This window comes from Ceratosolen solmsi, unplaced genomic scaffold (genome assembly GCF_000503995.2).
Source record: "Ceratosolen solmsi marchali unplaced genomic scaffold, CerSol_1.0 scaffold10, whole genome shotgun sequence".
NCBI classification, from domain to species: domain Eukaryota; kingdom Metazoa; phylum Arthropoda; class Insecta; order Hymenoptera; family Agaonidae; genus Ceratosolen; species Ceratosolen solmsi.
The window spans coordinates 16,933,403-16,955,648 of record NW_011948412.1 but is presented as its reverse complement, the minus strand read 5'-3'; the positions used below and the strand labels follow the sequence as shown (position 1 = coordinate 16,955,648).

General features: G+C 26.4%; 1 protein-coding gene across 11 annotated transcripts in view; it reads right to left on the bottom strand.

Annotated features, from left to right (window-relative positions):
• Positions 1–22,246, bottom strand: part of LOC105360960 (sex determination protein fruitless) — an 82,261-nt gene that overhangs the window by 27,702 nt on the left and 32,313 nt on the right. For 4 of the 11 annotated variants that reach the window (XM_011498033.1, XM_011498084.1, XM_011498041.1 and 1 more), the window contains one exon: positions 17,937–18,448. The exons of 4 other annotated variants lie outside the window; for them this stretch is intronic. In XM_011498033.1, the coding sequence (XP_011496335.1) occupies positions 18,054–18,448 (395 nt within the window). In that variant the 3' untranslated portion in view covers positions 17,937–18,053. Of the gene's footprint in view, positions 1–17,936; positions 18,449–22,246 lie in introns of those variants that run through there. 3 more of the 11 variants (XM_011498016.1, XM_011498024.1, XM_011498007.1) reach the window with 1 other exon arrangement.

Genomic DNA, 22,246 nt, shown 5'->3' with positions numbered 1-22,246 from the left:
TGCAAAATTACCTTACATTCGTAATATCATAATATCATCTAAATATCGATCTTTAAATCTCAGTACTTTCTCTTTCACATCAGATTTTTCAATATTTCAGTTAATAAATAGAAATCCTATTCTACTTTCCCGAATTCAAATTTCATTTGTAAAATACAATTGATACAATAAAGAAACTTAAAAGATGAAGAGAATAAATGTTTTAAGGTACATCAGCATAAAACATTCAATGGCAAAATTAGTTATAATTAGCCATGATAGCATAAAGGACGATAACCATTTTCTCTCGATGCAGAAAAGATTAATTTAAGAGAAAGGCAAGGCTATGCTTTTTAGTTCATACTTTGTGTAAATATTTATCTTTATTGAGCATATCGCGTCTAACGCCTCCGCATTCGTGTTGTGCAAAGTACGTTGAGGTTGCATTGCACTACATTGAGGGACTTCGATAGAAGCCACTCGAGCGTGAAAGGATTTGTGCTGGAGAATGTTTGCACGCTTAAGCTGGCGGTAAAGTGTCGATTATCCTTGAGCGTGATCACCCAAATGCATTTAGTCGATCCTTGCGCCCGCGTGCACAAGCATAAGCGGCATAAAGGCAATGTATGCGCGTATGCCCTTTGGAGGATGCGCGAATACGCGCGGCGCGAGAATGCAACCAAATTAACAATTTCTTATGTTTCTCCATTGTCTAATCACCACATATTGGCGTTCTATTACTTATTATTTTCATTTTGTCAATTTATTATAGATCTATTATAAATAATGAACTATAATGAGAATAGCTGAATTTGTATTGAAAATGAGAGCCGACCAAATGTTATTGCTGCATTTTTATAACTCAATATTGTTTTACATAGCAATTTAACTAATACGCCTTATTTAACAATCAACCAATTATTAAAAAAATTGAAATTTATTGGGGTTATCAAATATTACAATATTTGATAATAAATTATTTATTTACTGTTGTGTATTATGAATCATAATTTATAGACTTTCACGATTATTTGCAAAAGTCTTTTGTAATCTTATATACAATTTATCGCCTTTGATTTATTTACGAATAAATAATATTCATCAAATAACTTTATAGAATTGAAGAACATTACACAGTAATAATTTCTCTTATACTGCTGTATGGACGTGCGCGCGCGCATACACACACAAACACGTGCGCGCGCGCATACACACACACACACACGCGCGCGCGCGCGTACACGTATATTAAATTTAGGTAACTTGATGTAGTTATTAAATTTTTTTACTTTCTCTATAATTCTATTGACAATCTATTCGAGGCGCTAATATACATTGTGAGTAGATATTTCATTGTTATATTATACCAAATATTTATTGTTAAATAAACGATGGTATTATTGATGCACACACACACACACACACACACACGCGCGCGCGCGCGCGCGTATGTATAAATATACAGTTGTACATTTCTTGAGCTACATAATCGCCCCCCCCATCCCATCAAGAATTTGTATTTGTGCATATTTCTAAAATTATAGACAATTTTTGTACACACATTTAGATTGAAATACAAATCACACAAGAGCTTTGATGGAATAAAATTATTTTTTTTGTTAATTTAATTTATAGTACAAATTGTTACTTCTTCTTTTATATTAGTCATAAGATAAAATCACTACAGCCAGATAGTAGCAGAGATAGAAATGTGTTATGTCTTTGCGTACGCACGTGTGCCTGCATATAATTGTGTGTAAATATATTTATATATAAGAAGTTATCAACTGTAGCTAAAATAAAGTGAGAAAAAGAGCGAGGAAGTAAGGTTGCGGAAAAGAGGCAGAGAGCATCATACAACATCACTAAGGACAATGAATGTGTGAATAGATGCCCAAAGGCAGTGGAATAAATATTTCACTTTTATATAATTTTGTATTTGTGCTTCTTTTATTTGTGTAAATGTTGTACTTTTCTCATCTAGAACGGTTATTTAGTTGTCTTGAATTTCTCAATGTGTGCATATAAGCGGCAAAGAAATGGATAAGAAAAATAATAATCAACCAAACAAATTGAAGAGTATACATTGCCTTAGATTATATATGTTTTATATCATAAAACTATCGTTGGTTTACCACGACACGAAGAGAAAAGTGCGGACGGTCAATATATAAAAATAGTTGGACAAGTTGTGTGTATGTGTGTGTGTGTGTGCGTGTGCCCCCTTAATGTATCGCTGGTAAATCCTTCATTAAATCAGCTTCATGACAATGTATTGATCAAAATTTTATTTAATTATACGATATTATTCAAGTGTGGAACATTTGTGATTTAAATTTCAGTATTCATCGGAGATTATATAGTAACTTATCCAGTAATCGCTCTTTTATTTCATTTATTTTTAATTCTTTCAACATGTATACATGTGAATTTAGTATCGTTATAACGACGTAATAAAAATTTGGAAGACAAAAACTGTACTGCAGGAACGCTTTTATAACTTTGTCAACGATATTATATAATTCCTTTAAGGCACGTACATAATCTAACCAATGTTGCGTTAATATTTTATTTCATAATTTTTTCTGTTATGTACCACTACGAATATTTACGTCTAATGTTTATCTTGTAAATTACACTCAATTTTTTTTACGTAATAAATTTAAAATAAATAAAATTCACCACAACTGTCAAACACATAATACTTAAAGATAATATAGAAAAACGCTTCCTAAAAAATTGTATTTACGCGTAAAATTTCTTTGTAAGATGTTGTGTATCGTCATTTGAGTCTACTATAATTGTGACGGATAAAATCATCAAGTACACGAATCACCAAAGAATAAACGGAATAACTCTTCGAAAGTCTAAAGTATAATTATATGTTACGTAGAATAAAGTTAAATAATATACATAAGACACCTAAGAAAAATATCAATATTTAGATATATCTTGAGAATTTTATATGTAAAATATAACTTTATTACATAGTTGTATATTCTTTAAAAAGCTCACACAAAAATGTTTTAAATTGAAATTTTCATAATTGAATTTGAAGCCATCCAGAACTGTAAGAATATACATCTGTTATCAATAAAATTATTATATTGTACTATTATTATATATATATATATTTTTCAGATATATTATTAAATTTATATAATTTCTATGTAATAATGAAGTACCAACTTGTACTTTGCTTTTATTTCTGTATCCAGTGTAACGGGTGACGACTACCCAAACGACTTGTGTATATATGTATATATATGCACACCTGCACAATATTATAATATTTTTCCGAGATATAGAGCGAGAGAGCGAGAGAGAGAGAGAGAGAGAGAGAGAGAGAGATTACGGGGTGTTGTAACCTTCAACAATGTCTTGCTGGCTCTTTTATTTTATTTAAATCCTATCGAGAGTACCTGCAAAGTCTATTTTATTATCCCTATTTCGCGAGCCGCCTGAGCAACTATTTTAAATAATTCTGCAAATTTTCCAATTACCAAATTTTCTCGCATAAATTACGCGGCAAAATTCGGCTAATTACGCATTCTTAAATGAGGTTCCACACCTATGACGCTATTATACGAAAATTTTTCAAAATTATCACAAATACATTCAAGCAGGTTAAAGATAAATTAATAATTCGACAATCTATTTTAAAATATGAGCAAAATTAAAAATATACAAAATTCATCATGGAAAAGGTGTATTTCTTTTACCAATTCAAAAACGTATTTTAATATGTCACAAACCAGGTGGGTTGGATTAGAGTAAAAGCTGCGAACCTGTCAGGAAATCAAAAATTTTCGTAATACTGGATTGTAGTAATGGCACAATTACAAAAATTTCAAAAACATGTCTGTAAAGAGGTCAAAAGAACCAATATACGATTATTCTTGGGTATGCAAATTTTTTAAATATTCCGATCAAATGCTTTATAAGATGTTGTTATACGATATTCAGTGAATGCTTTATGAGATTTAAGTTTGACTTATCCAAGAATGTGCTTATGTTGTAATGCATTTCAGTACAGAGTAAGCACACATGTGTTAATATAAATATATTCAATATATTCAATATTCCATTTATTCATAAATTGTAAAAAATTAAAACGAACCTTTCACAAATTTTCTGATAAATTAAAATAATAATATAATATATTTATCCGAGAAAAGAACTTACAAAAAAAATTTTCTATCAATTTATACAAGAGCTAATGTATATTAAAACGCTGTATGAAAATAAAGATTATTCAAAGTTTATAACTAATGTATTCAATTTAAAATTCAAGATATATTTAAAGCTACAAATTATATTTGATTATTTTTCATTAATTTGTAAAATGTTGTAATATGAATCAATGTTATAATATAACATCACTAATAAAAAAAATAAAAGTTTTATAATAAAAATAGGATAACATCAAATATATTATTGTAATTAATAATTATATACTAAATATAATAAAAACACAAAGTAGTTATGAATCAGTTATCTGAAAAGCATCAGAAATAAATAAAATATGGTAATTTCTGATTCGGAAATTTCTAATCGGAAAATATGGTATTCAAAAATAAAAAATCATATTTCATTTAACTGCATGTTTAGTTCAATTTTTAGATAAATTATTATATTTAACATTTAATTTATATTTGATTTAATCAATACGATATTTTTAAAATATATAGAATTTATAACTTTTCAGCCATAATTACTTCAATTATTCATTAATTTCATTTGAAATCTTTTTTTTTTTTTTTTTTTTTTTTTATATGTATGAAAAAGAACTATAATTTTGAATCAAATTGTTATATAAAGTCAAAGGTGAAAAATAAAGTATGGAAATAAATAAATTGTACTTATTTCCTAATTTATTTATAAATGATAAATCTAACCGTAGACTCAATGTAATTCAAAATGTTAGAGAAACTTAAATGTTATAAAACAAATAATTTTATAGAAATTTTTATTATGTTTAATAGTAACAAAATCTAATTTAGACAAAAAACACATTTAGTAATAATATCGTTATTTACAATATTTGGTTATAATAATTAAAGCACTAAATAAATATTATAATGATATTTTGATAATGAAATGTTTAAAGATATTTATGAAGAAAAATATAAAAATATTTAGTTTACTTCTTTTATATGAAATTTAATATTTTATATATTATATATTTCTATTTGTGGACTATGAATCATGTTTTATTATGAACAATTAAAAATAGAAAAAAGGAAACGTCAATGATTTGTGAATTGCAATATAAAATTTTATACTAATCCTTAAAAACATTAAAAAAAGATCGTTTAATTCGATAAGTCCTCTTGTCCTCTTCTTAAATATCATGTTATTCATAGATTAACATATTAATTCCAATGATTCGTTATACGAATCTTTAGGAGATTTGAAAGAATTATTTTTTTCAGACTTACGTACGAATATAACATTATCCAGAGAGTGCAGAATATTCTCATTGAATTATAAAATGGGCAAATATCACAGATTTTACTTAGATCATTTTGTTTTTTAAGAATAATTAAATAATGAAAGTAATAGAGAATTAGGACGTTTCAATGTTTCAATGCCTTTTTTTGTACTTTAACAATAATTAAACAGTTTCTTACATAAACCTGTTTGTTATTGCCCATCGATAAAATGAACGGAATTACATTATTTACTCTTGAGTTTTATTTCTAAAAATAAAGACATTATAAATAATGTTTATTTTTAATATGGAATGCTCATAAAATATTTCAATAATTAATGTAATTCAAATTAATTGAAGCGGAACAATCGTTTTAGCGATTTAATAATGGTGATAATAGATAACTCAATATAATACGATCGTATTTTTCTTTTTTTTCATATTTATAATATTTAAATTTTCTAAAGATAAGTTTATAAAGAAGAGATCAAATTTAGTCATAAAAAATTCGACGGCCATTCAACAATCCATGTCCATTACTTGCTCTAAAATCTTGAATAAGATAAACATGAAAATTAAAATCTAATAAATGGAATTGAAAAGTGTATAGTATCCTTGAATTAGTTGTCAATTACCGATGCTCTCTTGTCATTCGAGATCTAGGTACGATTAAAAACTTCGAATTCGTACTTCGTACGAAAAAACAGGTAAAAAAGAAGAAAATAAGGACAAAAGAAAAGAGAAGAACAATGAAATGATGGAAAACATTTCCTTTCGACTTTTATGACAGTGAGTTTTGTCAATGATGGCGTTAAAACTCATCGAGCTTTGACTGTTGTGTATGTTGCTCCTTATGTGAGCCTTCAGGTTGTCGCTGCGTGAGAATACGTTGCAGTAAGAGCAGCGACAATTCTGGGAGAGATGGGATCTCATGTGGTGCCATCTATTGATGACTGACTTTCCACAACGTAGGCAGCTGTACAATCTGTTGTCAGGCTTTGTGGTTGTCGAGGATAACAATGACGACGTTGACAACATCGTATTGTCACCGAGCCTTATGAACATTACATCGGACTGATGATTCCGATAGCGTTGTTGCCGAGCTTGATTATCCCGATCATTATCACCGTCGTGATTCGTTGTTAGTTTGACGTCGACGATCTGGGGTAGCATCATCACTGCTGTCGCAGAAGTTGTCACTGTCATAGACGTCGTCGTCTTCGTCGTCGTTGTCGTCGTCATTGTCATCGCCATCGTCGTCGTCATGGTTGTCGTCATCGTCGTCGTCATCGTTGTCGTCATCGTCGCTGTCGACGTACGGCGATGGCTGTAGGCCAGCTGTTGTTGCTGACTACGAGGATCATCGCGGGGCTGCTGCTGCTCCTGCCTCGCCTGACCTTCATCATTGCCAGGCACAACATCAACCCCCTCTCTCTTCAGTGAGACACCACTGGCCAACACTGTAACAGAGAGAGAAGGAGCGAGAGAGACAGAGACAGGCAGACAGACGAGGGCACGCGTTTCATTCTCAGTTTTTTTGTTCGTGTACTAGAGTGAGTCGAATCAAATTTAAAGTGGGGGGAGGAAATAAGAGGGAGGAAAAGAGAGACAAACAAGGAGAGAATCTAAAGATATATATATATATATATATATATATATATATATATATATATATATACACGCATATATATGTATGTGTGGGTAATGACACGCACAAAGAGAGGAAGAGAGAGGGGGAGATAGAGAAACAGAGGGTGAGTCCCCCTTTAATTTGATGACTGCATCTCTTTCTCTCCTTTAACTCTCCCTCTTTCGTTTTCTCTGGATTTCACGATGCTAAGCAGCATCCTAGTTTCCAATGGTGAGTACGTTGATATACGTATTTATTTGTTTCCTGACTCAACGTTCCATTTTAACGTGATAAATAATATAAATCAATGTGATTAAAAAAATTGCCCTTTGATTAAGAACGTGCGGATTTTTTTCCAATGAAATGCACCAAAATTTTATTTCTTAGTATTATTGAATACTAATTTCTGTTACATTGAATTACTAAGAATATTAGAATAAAAAATCTACATTTATATTTGATTTCATTTAAATATTCTTACAAATTTATATTTTCAATAGATATTTAATGAATAGCATTTTGTACTATATCGTTTGAATTTTTTAAATATTATTATAGGCTTAATTAATTTATTGAAATTATTTAGATAAATACTACTAGTATTTATAAAAAGAAATTTTCGTATTTTATGAATGCTTCTACAATCCATAAATAATAAAATAAGCAAGTGAAATGTCTCTTATGGATAAAAAGTTATCAATAAAATAAGAAAACTTATAATTGTACTTGTTTACAAATAAAAATAAAGGAAATAACTATAAATTGCGCATTGAAATTAATTAAACAGCAATATTTTATTACTGCTATATTAAAAGAATCAATTGAAACATTTTAAATTCATGTTCAGCAAATACAATAATTATTTCAAATAAAAGATTAAATACCAATTTCATGTAGTAATTTTATGTTTATTAATATATAAAATAAATTTGTATATTTGCGGCTATTGTTAAAATTAGAGCCAAATAAAATAATACAAAGATAAGGAAATTGATTTATATTGAATATAGATTGAAAAATATTCTTTTATATATTATTATATTAAGAACTGATTCACAATTTATTCCAAAATATATTATGAATTTTCTCTCTTTAATTAATAATGTATTAAAAGAAAGAAATGTAATCAAATGTACTATAAACTATTAAATGAATTGTCCCTGCATATATTACAATTCTTGAGCGTCACGATATTGCATACTATGAGTAATGAAAATGTTTACTAATTTGAAATAGAAATTTCTCCGTACAATATAAAACTATTCCAATTACTAATATTGATTGAATAAGTATTAAAGTTTGAAGCTTGGCATCTCTTAAACAGGTAACAAAATGTATACCAACGATAGTACATACAATGCTTAATATTAGTAAAAATTTAAAATTTACGTCAAGTACTTTACGTTAGAGACAAAATTAGAGACTCAATAGAATTTCGTAGAACTACCGACTAATTGAAACGTAATTTTGAAATAAACAAATTTTTAGCATTAATTATAATTTTCAATCAACCAATTTATTATGAACATTAATTAGCAAATCTCCTTTCATCCTCCTATTTTCAAACGTCCATCCGAGTCTTCCAAATACCATACGTCGCTATCGAGTCCAAAGGATCAATGTACGTTCTCAATGCGTTCTCTCCTCCCCTAGTATTTAAGAAATATAACATATATCTCCCTCCCTCATTCTTTTGCTTTCTCTCTTGCTCTCCCTCGCAAATGCATTCACATCTATTGCCATCGATCACTACATATGTGTTTGCATCTCTTCTTCCCTCTTTTTTCCTTCTTTCTTTCTCTCACTCCTACTCCAACTACAGCGGGGTTGAAATAGAGGAAGAAAAAAGGGAGGAATATAATATCGAGGCTTATAATCAGTATTTCTCGTTCTCTTTCTTTCACCCTCATTCGGTCTTTTGTCTCCTCCGACTGCAAGTTCATGGACCGGAATCAAAACGAAGGAAGAAAAAAATCAACGAACTGAATTGGTAGTTGTATTTATAATTTTCAAAAGTTTTCAACCTTAATATTTCTATTATACTTATTAAAATACATTATTTTTTATTAACATTTTCCAAACAATTATATTTATATTTTAATATACTTTAATGGAAATTGTAAAGAAAGTTTTGTATTAAATAATATATTTTGCTTAAACTTCTGAATGGTAATTTTAACATAATCAATATTCAATACTTTACATAATAGTTATTATTGCATTAATTATATATAATTCGTATTATAATGGAATGTTATATTGAATGCCATAAAATTGGAATACAAATAATGTTTTCGCTGTAACACAATGTTTCATGATACAAAATGGAATTAAGTCAATATTAAGGATTTTCAAACCGAACATTTGAATAATTGAAAAATTTTAAATTCACTTTATCAATAATTAAAAATTCTAAATTAGACAATGTAAAAGTGTGTTATGTTTAGATCGTTGTTTTATTTTAAAATTTCATGCCCACTGAGCGAATGAAAGTTTAAACGAATCTATAAAAGAGCAAATAGAACAATGAGAAGTGGTTGTTGTGAATATGAAGTGGAATTTTATGAGTGGTCCATATTTGATCGGATAAACCTGCTTTTTTACCAAAGTGTAGATCTCTTACAAAATATTGAATTAAAAATTTCTGCTTTAACGAAAAAATACAATACTTTTAAGTTTTCCATATTACATTTATCGGATTGGTATTGTTATTATCCTAGAATAATAATGACAATAATAACTAAATAACTTTTAAATACATTGTTATAATAATTATTATTATCATAATCATAACTATTATAATGACAATAATAACACAATAAATAATAATATGTAAATATTTATTGATAATTTCTCAATAAAACATAATGAAATAAACGATGATTTTAACTACTATATGTAATGATTGCAGATATTTTAGAAGAGCTTATAACAAAATTAAAACATATCTCAACATCTGTATTTATAAGAATACGGGAGTACCGAAAAAGTAAAACAGTGACAATAATATGGAGGTTGCAAATAATCCTACGCAGTATATAATATATCATGTTCACTATAATGACAATAGATATAGTCAAACGCATCTTTTGGAAAAAGTGAAAATGATAATCGATTGAAGTTTCACCTTCAATTTCTCTCTGTCTCTCTCTCCCTCCCCCTCCTAAACTCTCATGGTGATCTCATGTCAGTTACGGGGTTCTCATTTAGTTACCCCTTTGTCCTTTCTCACTTGAATTTTTCTTAACTCGAAACCTCTTTTGACCTACTCTTTAAACTACCTTTTAAATCATTATTTTTTTTACTTTACTTTCACTATTTCCCACGACTGATCAAGCCCATAAATTTATAGACAAATAGCGACCCAGTGGAAAAGCTGAAACGGTTTTTTATGTAACAAAACATTCGACACGCACACAAAACGCGAGTACACTATCAAGTGAAAATGCAACGGACAAGCCCTTAGCTTAATTTGTAAGCTTCTTAATGTTTCGCTGCTCTAGTTAGAATAAATGATGGTGCAAAAGAGACAGAGAGAAAATTATATCTAATAAGAGAGATATGTAGTGTATGAGGAAGCTTATTATTGGTAAGATTTATTTTCAGTTATCTCCAATTCTACTTGATCCTATGTAAAAGCATTTCCTTTTTAATATAAAACAGATGATAAAAAAAAAAACAGAAATCAATTGAACGTATTACGTACAAATTCGTAATTTTATACGGAAAATAACTTTTTCTTTTATATTTTAAAGAAATTCTTATATTTTAATTTGATTATAAACGTACGATAATAGTACATGCATGTAATATAAATTTTAATTAACCAATGAATTTTCTTTAATTTAATTCATTAATACGAATATAATCAGAAACTCAACAAGTTTTTTTTTTCTTACAACAATTATTTAAATTAAAAGACTTATTTAAAATGAATTTCATAAAATATTTTTGCTGTTTGTCAAAGCTAACTATTTTTTTTCGAAAGTATCGAAATAATTGAAAAAACTACAATGCTGAATATTCAAAGTTAAGGATTGTTGAGAATAATTCAGTATAAATATTTTATAGAGTGCGATATAACCAAGCATGCTAAATATTTTAATATAAAAACCTTGAAGAAGTTTGGGATATTTGAAATATTTTTGACAATTAACACAAACTAAAAATTATTAATAATAATTAACTGTGTGATTAAATTAAATAACTGTCTATGTATTAAACATTTTTTAGGTTATTATTTTAATATAATGATAATTATTTATTATGTAGCAGTAAGGAAAAATGAAAAATTGAAATATTCTAAATTTTGTAGTTTTTTAATGTTTTCGATAAAAATAGTTATAAAATGCATTAAAATAATAAGCGATGTAATGATTATTATTTAATATTACGTTATCATTCATCAGAATATTTTAATTTTAAATGACTGTTAAAAATTATTGCATTTACAATAGAGAAAGAATTAATTATCTTAAAATTTAAATAAACGTACAAAACATAAGCATACGAAATATAAATATATAGGGAAAAGAAAGTTAAGAAATTTTGACTAGTATTTAAATGAAAATCCTATTCCAAGCCCTTGACTGCAAAGTATATTTCCAAGTGTATTATAACTAGCTCTCGACAAAACGCCAATAAACAAAGGAAAAGGACACGAGCTAAAGTACATATTCATTGTTGCAACGAGGAAATACTTCCCTCACCAATGCTTCTGTACATTACAATGACGGAGGGAAAGGTAGGGCTACAAGCGTTGCATTTTCATTGTGCGCATGCGCAGGGTCCCCTATTTTAACGGATGAAAGGAGAAAAATGAGGGAAGAAGAGAAAGGCGACCAACCCCTGGTGTGACTGAGCATGCAGCAGGAAAATAACCCTCATCGTGTCTAAATCAGCTGCGTCTTTTAACTCGCGACTTTTCCTGAAAAGAGTTGTACTAAAAAAATTTTTTTTCTCTTTTTTTTCTGCTTTAAACTTGGTAAAAAATAGATTTGATAGTAAACAAACACTATGTTTTCTCAAATGGATAAAAATACTTCCTTCATATATTAATTACTACATTAAAACAAATAAACATTTTTATTTATGTATAAAGATTACCTTACAAATTGTTTTCTATCCGACTCATTTTTTCCTTCCATCAGAGCAGAAATAATGATTAAATAACAGTAATATAAATACGTTAATACCTTTTATGTAGCTAAAGACTTATCAACACATACGATTTCAATATTTTTTAATTTTTCTAAAAACTTATATAAATCTACTAGATATATTTAACATAACTTAATATTAAATAATTTGAAGGAATTTATTATTGTAATATAATGTTATGGCGAATTGAAAGAATAATTAAATATGAATTAATTATTTTATTAGATTTTGTAAACAATATAAAATTAAATAGTTGACGAATGAGTTGGCATAGAATAAAAATAAATTAAATAAGGATAAGCATGGAGTGTGAAATACTTGGTATTTTTAAAAATATATTTATTGTTAGCAATCGCAAAGGTTTATACAATCATTTCATTATCGTTTAATTCTTTCATGAGCATGAAAAACTTGGAAGGCGAATATTATTGTATTCTGCCCCCGATTTAGACGATCTTATTTGCTGTTCTTTAAATTAAATGATTACAAACTTGTGAAACCGAATTTAAATTAATCCAATTAATTTTTACAAATCTTAATCTACATACACTTAAGTTTAAAAGAGTCGATATAAAAATTATATGTATGCATAAGTTTCGGCAGAGAATTTAAATTCATACCACAATTCTAAACAAATTAAAACATTCAAAAGAAAACAAGAAAAGTCTAATGCATTTCATATTCTAATTTCTGCACAAGGAACGCTTTCACGCGAGATCAGCAATTACACACAGTGTGTATGCTATATATATATGAAATTATATTTTCTCATCGTCGATTCTTTATATTGTCTGACCTGTTTTTATACGATGGTTAAGTCGACAATGTATATATTTAAATATTTTCATTCATTTTCATTTTGTATAAATATACAAAATGGTTGCTTTAAAGGATTATTTTACTACATTCAGTAACATATTTCGAATTATGAAATGGAATTTCAAAAGTAAAATCGTCGTATAAAAATTATTTATAATAATTAATTTATTAGCAAATAATACTATTTTAAATAATAACGCAAAAACTAGCAATACATGTTACAAAACAAGTCGAAAGATAAACAAATTTTAATGATAAAGAGGCATGATTCTTGTTTATATTGTTGCATGTATTATATTGTTTCGATATCAAATATATATTATATGCTTATATAATATCAATGAAAAAATACATGTTATAAGTAAACGTAAATTGAAAATTATTAAAAAATCATAATATATATGTATATAACAAACAATATATATAATATAGAATGTTTGTTACAATATATATTAACGCCAAATAAATTAATAAGGATAAATTAATAATAATAATAATTATTATTGTTATTAGTATTAATATTATATACTAAATGAATAGTATAATTTTGTCGAACATATCAACGAGTAAATTACAAATATTTTATAAGAAAATAATAAAATGATTTTCATTTATAAATAGTTTAAATTACTAACCATTATATTTATTAAATTAGCATATAAATCTTATTTTTGCATAAAGATACGGAATTACATCGATTTTTTAAATAATCAATTTGTGAATAAATTGTGAAAAAATAAAGTTTGACCGAAATTTATATTTTAAAAATTATGATATACTTTTTACATATTTATGAATTAAACGTATTATGAAAGCATGAATTTATTTGTTAATAAGTTTAGTATGTATTACTATTAATGGCATTAGTGATTGTATACATATATTTGAAAAAAAGATTTTTCTTTCTAATAATTATTCGAATAAAATCTTATTATAAATTAATTCCAAATCAGATTATTAAGTATATGCAAACGTTATTAAAACTACATTAAAGTTTATTCTAAGTTACATTTAAAAATCAAAGCTCGCTAAATGCAAAAATTGAATAAATATTAATAAAATAAGATAATATTTATATGGCCTTATTGCTTTCGAGCATTAATTATTATCTTAAACTGCATCTTTTTTTTTTTTAAATCAATTTCTGATCTACTGTTTAGTATCTTGTACTTTAAGGTAAGAGAAAAGGCACCACAAGAGGCCTTTTTTGTCACAAAACCCGCGCAAGTTACTGTTTCTACCTGTGGGCTTTCGGACTAGTTTCGTATGACTAATTCTCGAGTCGACGCTCAATGACCCGAAATTTATAATCAGTCTTCGGCACGTAATTCGTGTAATCATTTTGTTTATTATTTCATATTTCCATAATTTTCTGAGATAAAAATTTTACGAGTTTTATGAGCACAAATTATATTATAATACTGGCATACCGTTCAATTTTGAGAGAGAAAATTGTTCTTATGCAAGCGTTTTATGGTTTTTTAAAGCCCTTACAAGCAATTACAAAAGTATTTAGAATTAAGCAATAAAAAAAAAAAAAAAAAAAAAAAAAAAAAAAAAAAAAATCTTTCTATATTTTTCCTTTGATTTTACATTTTTCCTTATTTACTTGCTAGAGATATTATTAAATACTTAATTGCAAATTATTTATATTAACTATGGATCCTTTAAAAATTCATATGATTTTTTATAAAAAATACATATATTACAAAAATTAATGAATAAAAATTAATAATTATATATATGTGTATATATATATATTTTTTTTTATTTGTAAGTAAAGAATATTTTTCAAGTGCGTATGTAATGTAGATTTTTGAGTAATTTTTTACTACTACGAAATGACCAAATATTTAGTTAGAAATAACAGTCTTATTTTTAACCTTCTAAGGTTCATAACTAAACATAATATTATTAATTATTAAAATAATAAATAATTAATTAATTATACTATACCGAAAGTTACCCAAAATTTAAAATATTTGGCTTATTATAGTTTTGTACTAGTTAAAAATTTATAATTGATATTTTATAATATCTTTTATTATGTAAAAATATTTTTTTAATGGAAAATACAGCTTTTTTCAATATGTATTGAATCAAAGTAAAAACTATTTGTTTTTCTGTAATTTTTCATATTATAGTACGTCATAAAATTTCTTTACAATTTTAAAATATAATACTTTTCTCTCTCATATTCGTCTACAAACGTGAATAAATTTGGATCAACTTTTTTTTTTATATCGACGACTCTTTTGGCACTGGTTATATTTAAAATAATAAATAAATAAAAAAATGAAAACGTATTCTAAATTTTAAATTGATTTTGCGGATATGACTTTAGTACCACCTGCAGTTGAAGTTATAATATTGATAAATACTTTAATAAAAATAGATTGCGATAACTCTTCGCAATGATCAAATCTAATGAGCGTCTATTAATACTTATATATAGAATTATTTTTGTAGGAAATAGTTAGTTATCTTAAACACACTTATAGATATACATAAATTTACTCTTTGAACACCGGAAAACAAATTATTTCATATTTAAAGTAACAAGATGAGCTCTTATACATATTTAATTGTACTTGCTAGTGCAGGTGAACGATTGATAATGTATATATTTTTAACTATTTGTATCTCCTACAATACAACTGGAAACATAAAAATAGATTTTGTCCTGTAACTATCATGTATATTAATTTTGTTTTTCTGATTGAACGAACACTTGCCTAGAAGCATGTATTGTTACTTTAGTAATAATTTGACACTGCTTGTCATTGTAAAATTTAGTTTTTATTTATTGAATTTTAATTCTTTTTGCCCTAAAAAAAGCTTCTGCTGATAATGGCAATTAATAATCGTAGTCAATTTTTAAATTGTATGATTTGATTTACAATATATGAATTATTAGAGTATTTTTTCCTCATTATTTATTAATAATATAAAAATAAACAATATATTTAGTTTCGGTATAAAGAAAATGCACAAAATAGTGGAAGTTGACTTTCATTTTAAAAAGGTAATATGCATCGTCGATAACACCGTTAAATAACTATATTTGTATTAAAATAGTTTTAAAGAAAGTCTAAATCTTATTATTTTATTGTATAGAATAAACTGTTCATAAAATACAACCTTATATGTGATATGCAATGCAACTACGATTGTCTGGATCAAGATGATAGACTTTCTGTGTAAAATTTTATAAATAATCAAACTTTCTTTGCGTGTATTTTCAAAAAGAATATATAATATCCACCACGCGAAACTGTAAGACAGTGTATTCTTACAGAGAAAGGCCTCATTTACTTTTAATTTGTGTCCTGAATTGAGAATTTAATTACAACGAATCCTTATTTACATTATGAATCTTTTGTCATATTTTCAAATAGAATATTTGAATATCTATTGATTTGGGTGTCAAAGACCAATATTTACTTTCGAATAGGTTAATGCGCATACTTGAAAATTTCTCCGGAAACATACACGTCAAATGATCCATCCTAAGATTGAGCAGTGTACGATAAAAATTTTTTATAGTTATTTTATAATTATATCATCATCGTTATAATTTATCATTATAATAATTCACGACTTACTATATTACAATTCTAATTGGAACTTAGACATTAGCAAATATTATCTTATGATCCTAAAATGATTAAATCAAATTGAGAAACTTTGATCCATTGTACGTCCTCGAACTATTCTTGATATAATGACCATGAATAGCACTGGAATTCTAATTCTAGATAAAATCAATTCTAAGTTCGAAGATAGTTTCCATAAATAAAATATATTGAGCAACACGGCAATTAGGACATTAAGAGTAATTGAAAAATTTATATTAACTAAGCATATTTTCTATGCAAAATATGTAGATGTAAAATGAATATATATATATATATATATATATATATATATATATATATATTAAACATTTGTTAGACGTAAGATATCGTCGTTAATACGATCTTGCCACATAATTTACATATTTTATATACATAATTTATTTACTTTAAAAACTGAAACTGAAACAAAGTAGTTAACAGCAAAGACAATGAAAGTAAAATACAATTCAGCGTGTATTATTTTTGAGATATCTGGAATTTTTGATTGGATGGATACTACCAGTATAAAATGAGTATTATAATTTTAGTAATTAAACACACACTATTCACTTAAAGTAATAAAATACAAAATTTTCAACATTCACATACGCATCATCGTATTTTGCTTCGGGTACATAAATACCTTGCTCACTGAATCCAATGATGAATTCTGATAGACTTTAATAATAAACATGAAAGTAATATCGATAAAATCGAGGGGACTTTCAAATAGAGATGGAAATAACGATAACTGCTTTTTCAATAAATCAGAAATTTCAGGACCGGCTAATAATGTAAGGAGGGCCCAAATTTGTTTAATACTTTAAGTAGTTCGAGGACGACCATCACGTGAATAGTTATAGCAATGCATTAAGAATTGATATAATTATGAGGTCTAAGTCGGACACGAGCATATAAAAAAGTATGCTTGAAAAATAGTTTGCCACTTTATACTACAATTCAAAATTATAGCTTAGCTAATCTACATTATTCAATTGAATATTTATACTTAAAATTTTTGCACTCAATCATTCTTATTAATATAAGAGAAGAAAACTAAAATTGTATATATTATGTTAAATATATAAATAAATAAATAAATAAATAAATAAATTAATTCATTAACATTAATTATTATAAATCGATTCATGGAATGAATCAATAAAATACGCAACCTATATATCGTTGTACGGAGGAACGACACATTATAAATGCCATTAACGAATGTCTTAATAATAGTTAATAATAAATATCGATACATAAATATAAATAAATAGATAAATAAATAAATAAATAAATAATACTTTGTTCGTTCAATTGTTCCGTTGAATTTTTTCGAGGCTGAACAATGTCATTTGTTTCTCTCTCGTTCAAAGACGCCGTTATTAAATACATATATTAAGTGTGCATATATTTAGGTGAGGTAGGGCGGTTCGGATTTGGCAAGGAAGTGCTTGGCCTCTAAGCGCATATAGGATGAGCCGAGCAGTGAAGCAGAGGAGGACGATCCTTCCCTAATGCCGTGCTTCAGCTTAATATGCCTTTTCAGATTGTCGGATCTAGTTAGCGATATCATACAAATATGGCATTGATATTTGTCTGGGAAATGGGATTTCATATGCTTTTTTATGTTGGCCACGCTCTTGCCGCAGAGTCTGCAGCTCTCAGTGACAACTAGAGACTGATTAGAGCCATTACCGCCGACAGCGCCACCACCTGGCTCTAATTTTAAATGATTCTCTTTACTTATACCGTCTTTATCCTTCGTGTCTTTTTTGTTCTGTGTCCCCTGAAGTACTGTGTTTCCTCCTGGAATGCAAGCGTATCCACATTTCAGATTAATTCTTTTCTATTTTTATTTTTGTTTTCTGGATGCAATATACTGGCTTCTTTACTCTTTACATTACAAGTCATACCGAAGCGTTCCGTTTTTTCCCTATCAGTTTATCAACTATCAACTTCTTGCCTTATATTTTTATCTCACAATCTTCATTTGTTACTTTGCCTTACATAATACTCTTTTTCAATTTTTAATTATTCGTGGCAATTATTTAATAAAGCTTTTTCGTAGTTTTTTTTATACATTTAATATAACAATCAAAACGTTCTTCTAAATTTGAAAACAATGCAAAGTTTCATTTGGAAGCAAAGGTAATTAATATTTCGTAATTTATATAAATCAACGAACTCTACGCTACTAATTGACATTAGTTAAAATTCCAATAATAATATTCAAGTATTGAACTAAATTCTTTTTATAAAATAAAAAAATAATAAAAAAAAAACAATAAAAAAACGGACATATTCATTATTTGATTACTATGAAATTATTTTATAATATAACGATATATTCGTATATGGCCAATTACCGTATTATTAAAGCCGATATACTATCTTCCATATCACATGTAATATTTTTCTAAAAATTATTCTTGATATATGAAGTTATATTGTATTTTAAAATAAATTGCACAATAATTTAATATTCTTATTGTATATAAATTTTAATTCTTTTTTTTTTTTAATATTTTGTTACGATTCTATGTACGGTCCATATTTAATAACTATAAGAAATTTTAAGCATTTATATTATTTTCATTTGGATATATCGATTATTTTATTTCTTCATTTAGTGACTTAAAAACAAAAAAAAAAATAAAAAAAGAAATTTATTAAAATTTTTTTTATAATTTATTAAATTTGTAAACATTCTTATTTTAACTCCTTCATACTTGTTCTTAGATCGTATATTGGAATAATAAAAAATGCAATACATTGTAATAAAATATTATATATAGTTGAAAATATAAAATATTTGAGACAATTTAAAAAATTTATACAACCTGTTATTTTAGATTATTATATTTGAAATTAAGTTTTTTTTTATACAAAAATTATTTGAAAATCATAATTATGTAAATTATACAAACCTGCAAATGAATAGTTTACTAGTTATAATCATCAATATACCTTTATTTAAGACAAATGCTATTATTATTATTATTATTATTATTATTATTATTATTATTATTATTATTATTATACAAACCATTCGATATTATAATTATTTTATATAATAGTAATAATTTAAATCATTTAAGTTTATAAAACAGGACACTTCGGCATCATTCTTGTTATTTTTTAATAATAAAGTTTTACCATTGCTAAAAATCAACGTTCTAGCACAAATCAAAGATAAAAATAAATATATAGAAAACAAAATAAAAATTCAAAGAAATAAAAAACTCAATGTCTACTATTGCTCGCCAATCAGAGAAGAGAGAACAAAATAAAGAAAAAACAACGAAATTTTTTTAACTATTACAACAAAGTACAAAATATAATAAAAATATACTCGAGAATACAAGAAAGAAAATGGATTAAACAAAAAATTAATTATTTCAGAAAATAATGCACACTCTACGTAGAAAAAACAAATATGAGTCAAGGCTGCACAGAAGACTGCTTTTCGTATGATATATTTAACACATGTTCAATCAACATAAAAAATAGATATATGTATCATGTAAATGACCACACTTGTAAATGCTTTTACGTATACCTACTCAATAATATCTTTATGCAATGAGAGCCATAAGTATGTAGAAATGAGGCAAGTCTAGGTCTATTTTCTTTTCTTCTCCAAAATGGGATACATGGTACATTGTCAAACGATAATGATGTATTTCTACGAGCTTTATGCTTAATGTTAAAAATAAATTAATAACTGTAAATTTATAAATTAAAAAAAAAACAATATAAATATTATTCACAAGAGCTACGGGATTTAAAAAAATATTTATTTATCTTTTTATCTTTCTCCTCTTCGACGGACGAAGAGCTTCCCTGCGAACCTTCAAATTTCGTACTATGCTGCACGTTTCGATGTCTATTTCCATCTCCTACCAAGTATTAAAACTCGATCTTCCCAGTAGGGTTGCGCTCATGTTTTTCGGGCATCAGTCAAACATCGGGAAAGCGAATAAATAAAAATAATACTTAAAAAGTGATGTGTTTAGAAAGTATGGAAAAGCATTGTACGTTACATATCAGCAAAATATAACGCCTTCAAATCCAATCAGCTTCGCAATTTTTGTATAGTTATAATGATAGGCTGCACAGCTTTTTGAATTTTTCCAACATCGTTGTGCTTCCAGTAAGACACGATTATTAAATCGAGTATTTATTAATTGTATATCCAAAAAAGAATTTAAATTATTGAAATAAAATTCATGTTATTTAAGTAATATTTAAATATGTCAATTATTAATAAGCTATTCGTCGTTTCAGCGATTTTTAATCATAATCTTTAATCTTTGATCTTTAATCTTTTTAATCGATTTTTAATCAATAAACTGCGTGTAATTGAAAAACATACATCAAAATTGAGAACTATGTGGTCTCCTCATTCGCACATATGATTGAAATAGATGAAGCAAAGATCGTAATATTACTCTATAGAATGGAACAAAAAATAGTAATGTATTAATTGATAAAATAAAATTAAAAAAGCAAACGATGGAGAAACAGTAATTTTCGTACAGTGAATCGAATAGAATTAATTATCAATTGTTGATGTTATCTCAATGTAACAGGACTCGATAATATTTCGAAAAATAAGTTTTATTTAACGTTCATTACAGTGCTTAATTTTATTTTGAATTAAATTTTGAATAGTAAATCTTTTTCGTATGAAAACATAATATATGCATGCGTGTGTATTTATATATACGTATTTTATACACACAGGTGCAAGTAATAAATAATAAATATAATGCTTAGTATTACTAATGACATGTAAATATGTATATACGTTTTGTCACCAATGGTAAAAGGTAAGATATAAAGACGTTACACGACATGCAGATAAGTCGCATCTATTATTAAATATATTATTTTTATAATCTATGTAGAATTTATACATCTATGTCGCGATACTTACATTAATGGTATAATATTTATTTATTTTTAGTATCCCATTTATATTTATAAACGAGCACTATCCATTTTATTAGAATTATTTAATATTTCGAAATTCAACAGCTTTTTACCTATTCGTCGATTATAAAGAACATCATCGTGATTTTTACGGTTGTATGATATAAAAAAAATAATCAAAAATATAAAATATATTTGTAGATATCCACGAGGTAAAAATTTTTATACGTATTTTTGATCTTGTATATATTAGTTTAACATATTGATTTAAAGATACAACGTAAATACATAGATGATCATCAAAAAACATAAATCTATCTCTGTTATTATAAGCATAAAAGCGTTTAAATACAGACATACGAATGAATGCACCTACTAAATAAAGAATTTATGCATACATTGATTCTTAACAAGAAATGAAGTATTAATTACACATGAAATTAATTATATCATAAAAATAATATTATAATACCTAAATATTCATTTTTCAATGTATTGCGTCGTACTAAAAATATATACTTTAAATGATTGATAAATGTATTCATTAAACGTGGAATTTTGTTAACAATGTTTCATGCGTATAACAAATCTGCGTACAGTAAATCAACCATTTTCTAAAGACAAATAATATTTTATTATAAAATTATAGAAAAGCAATGATATATTTCT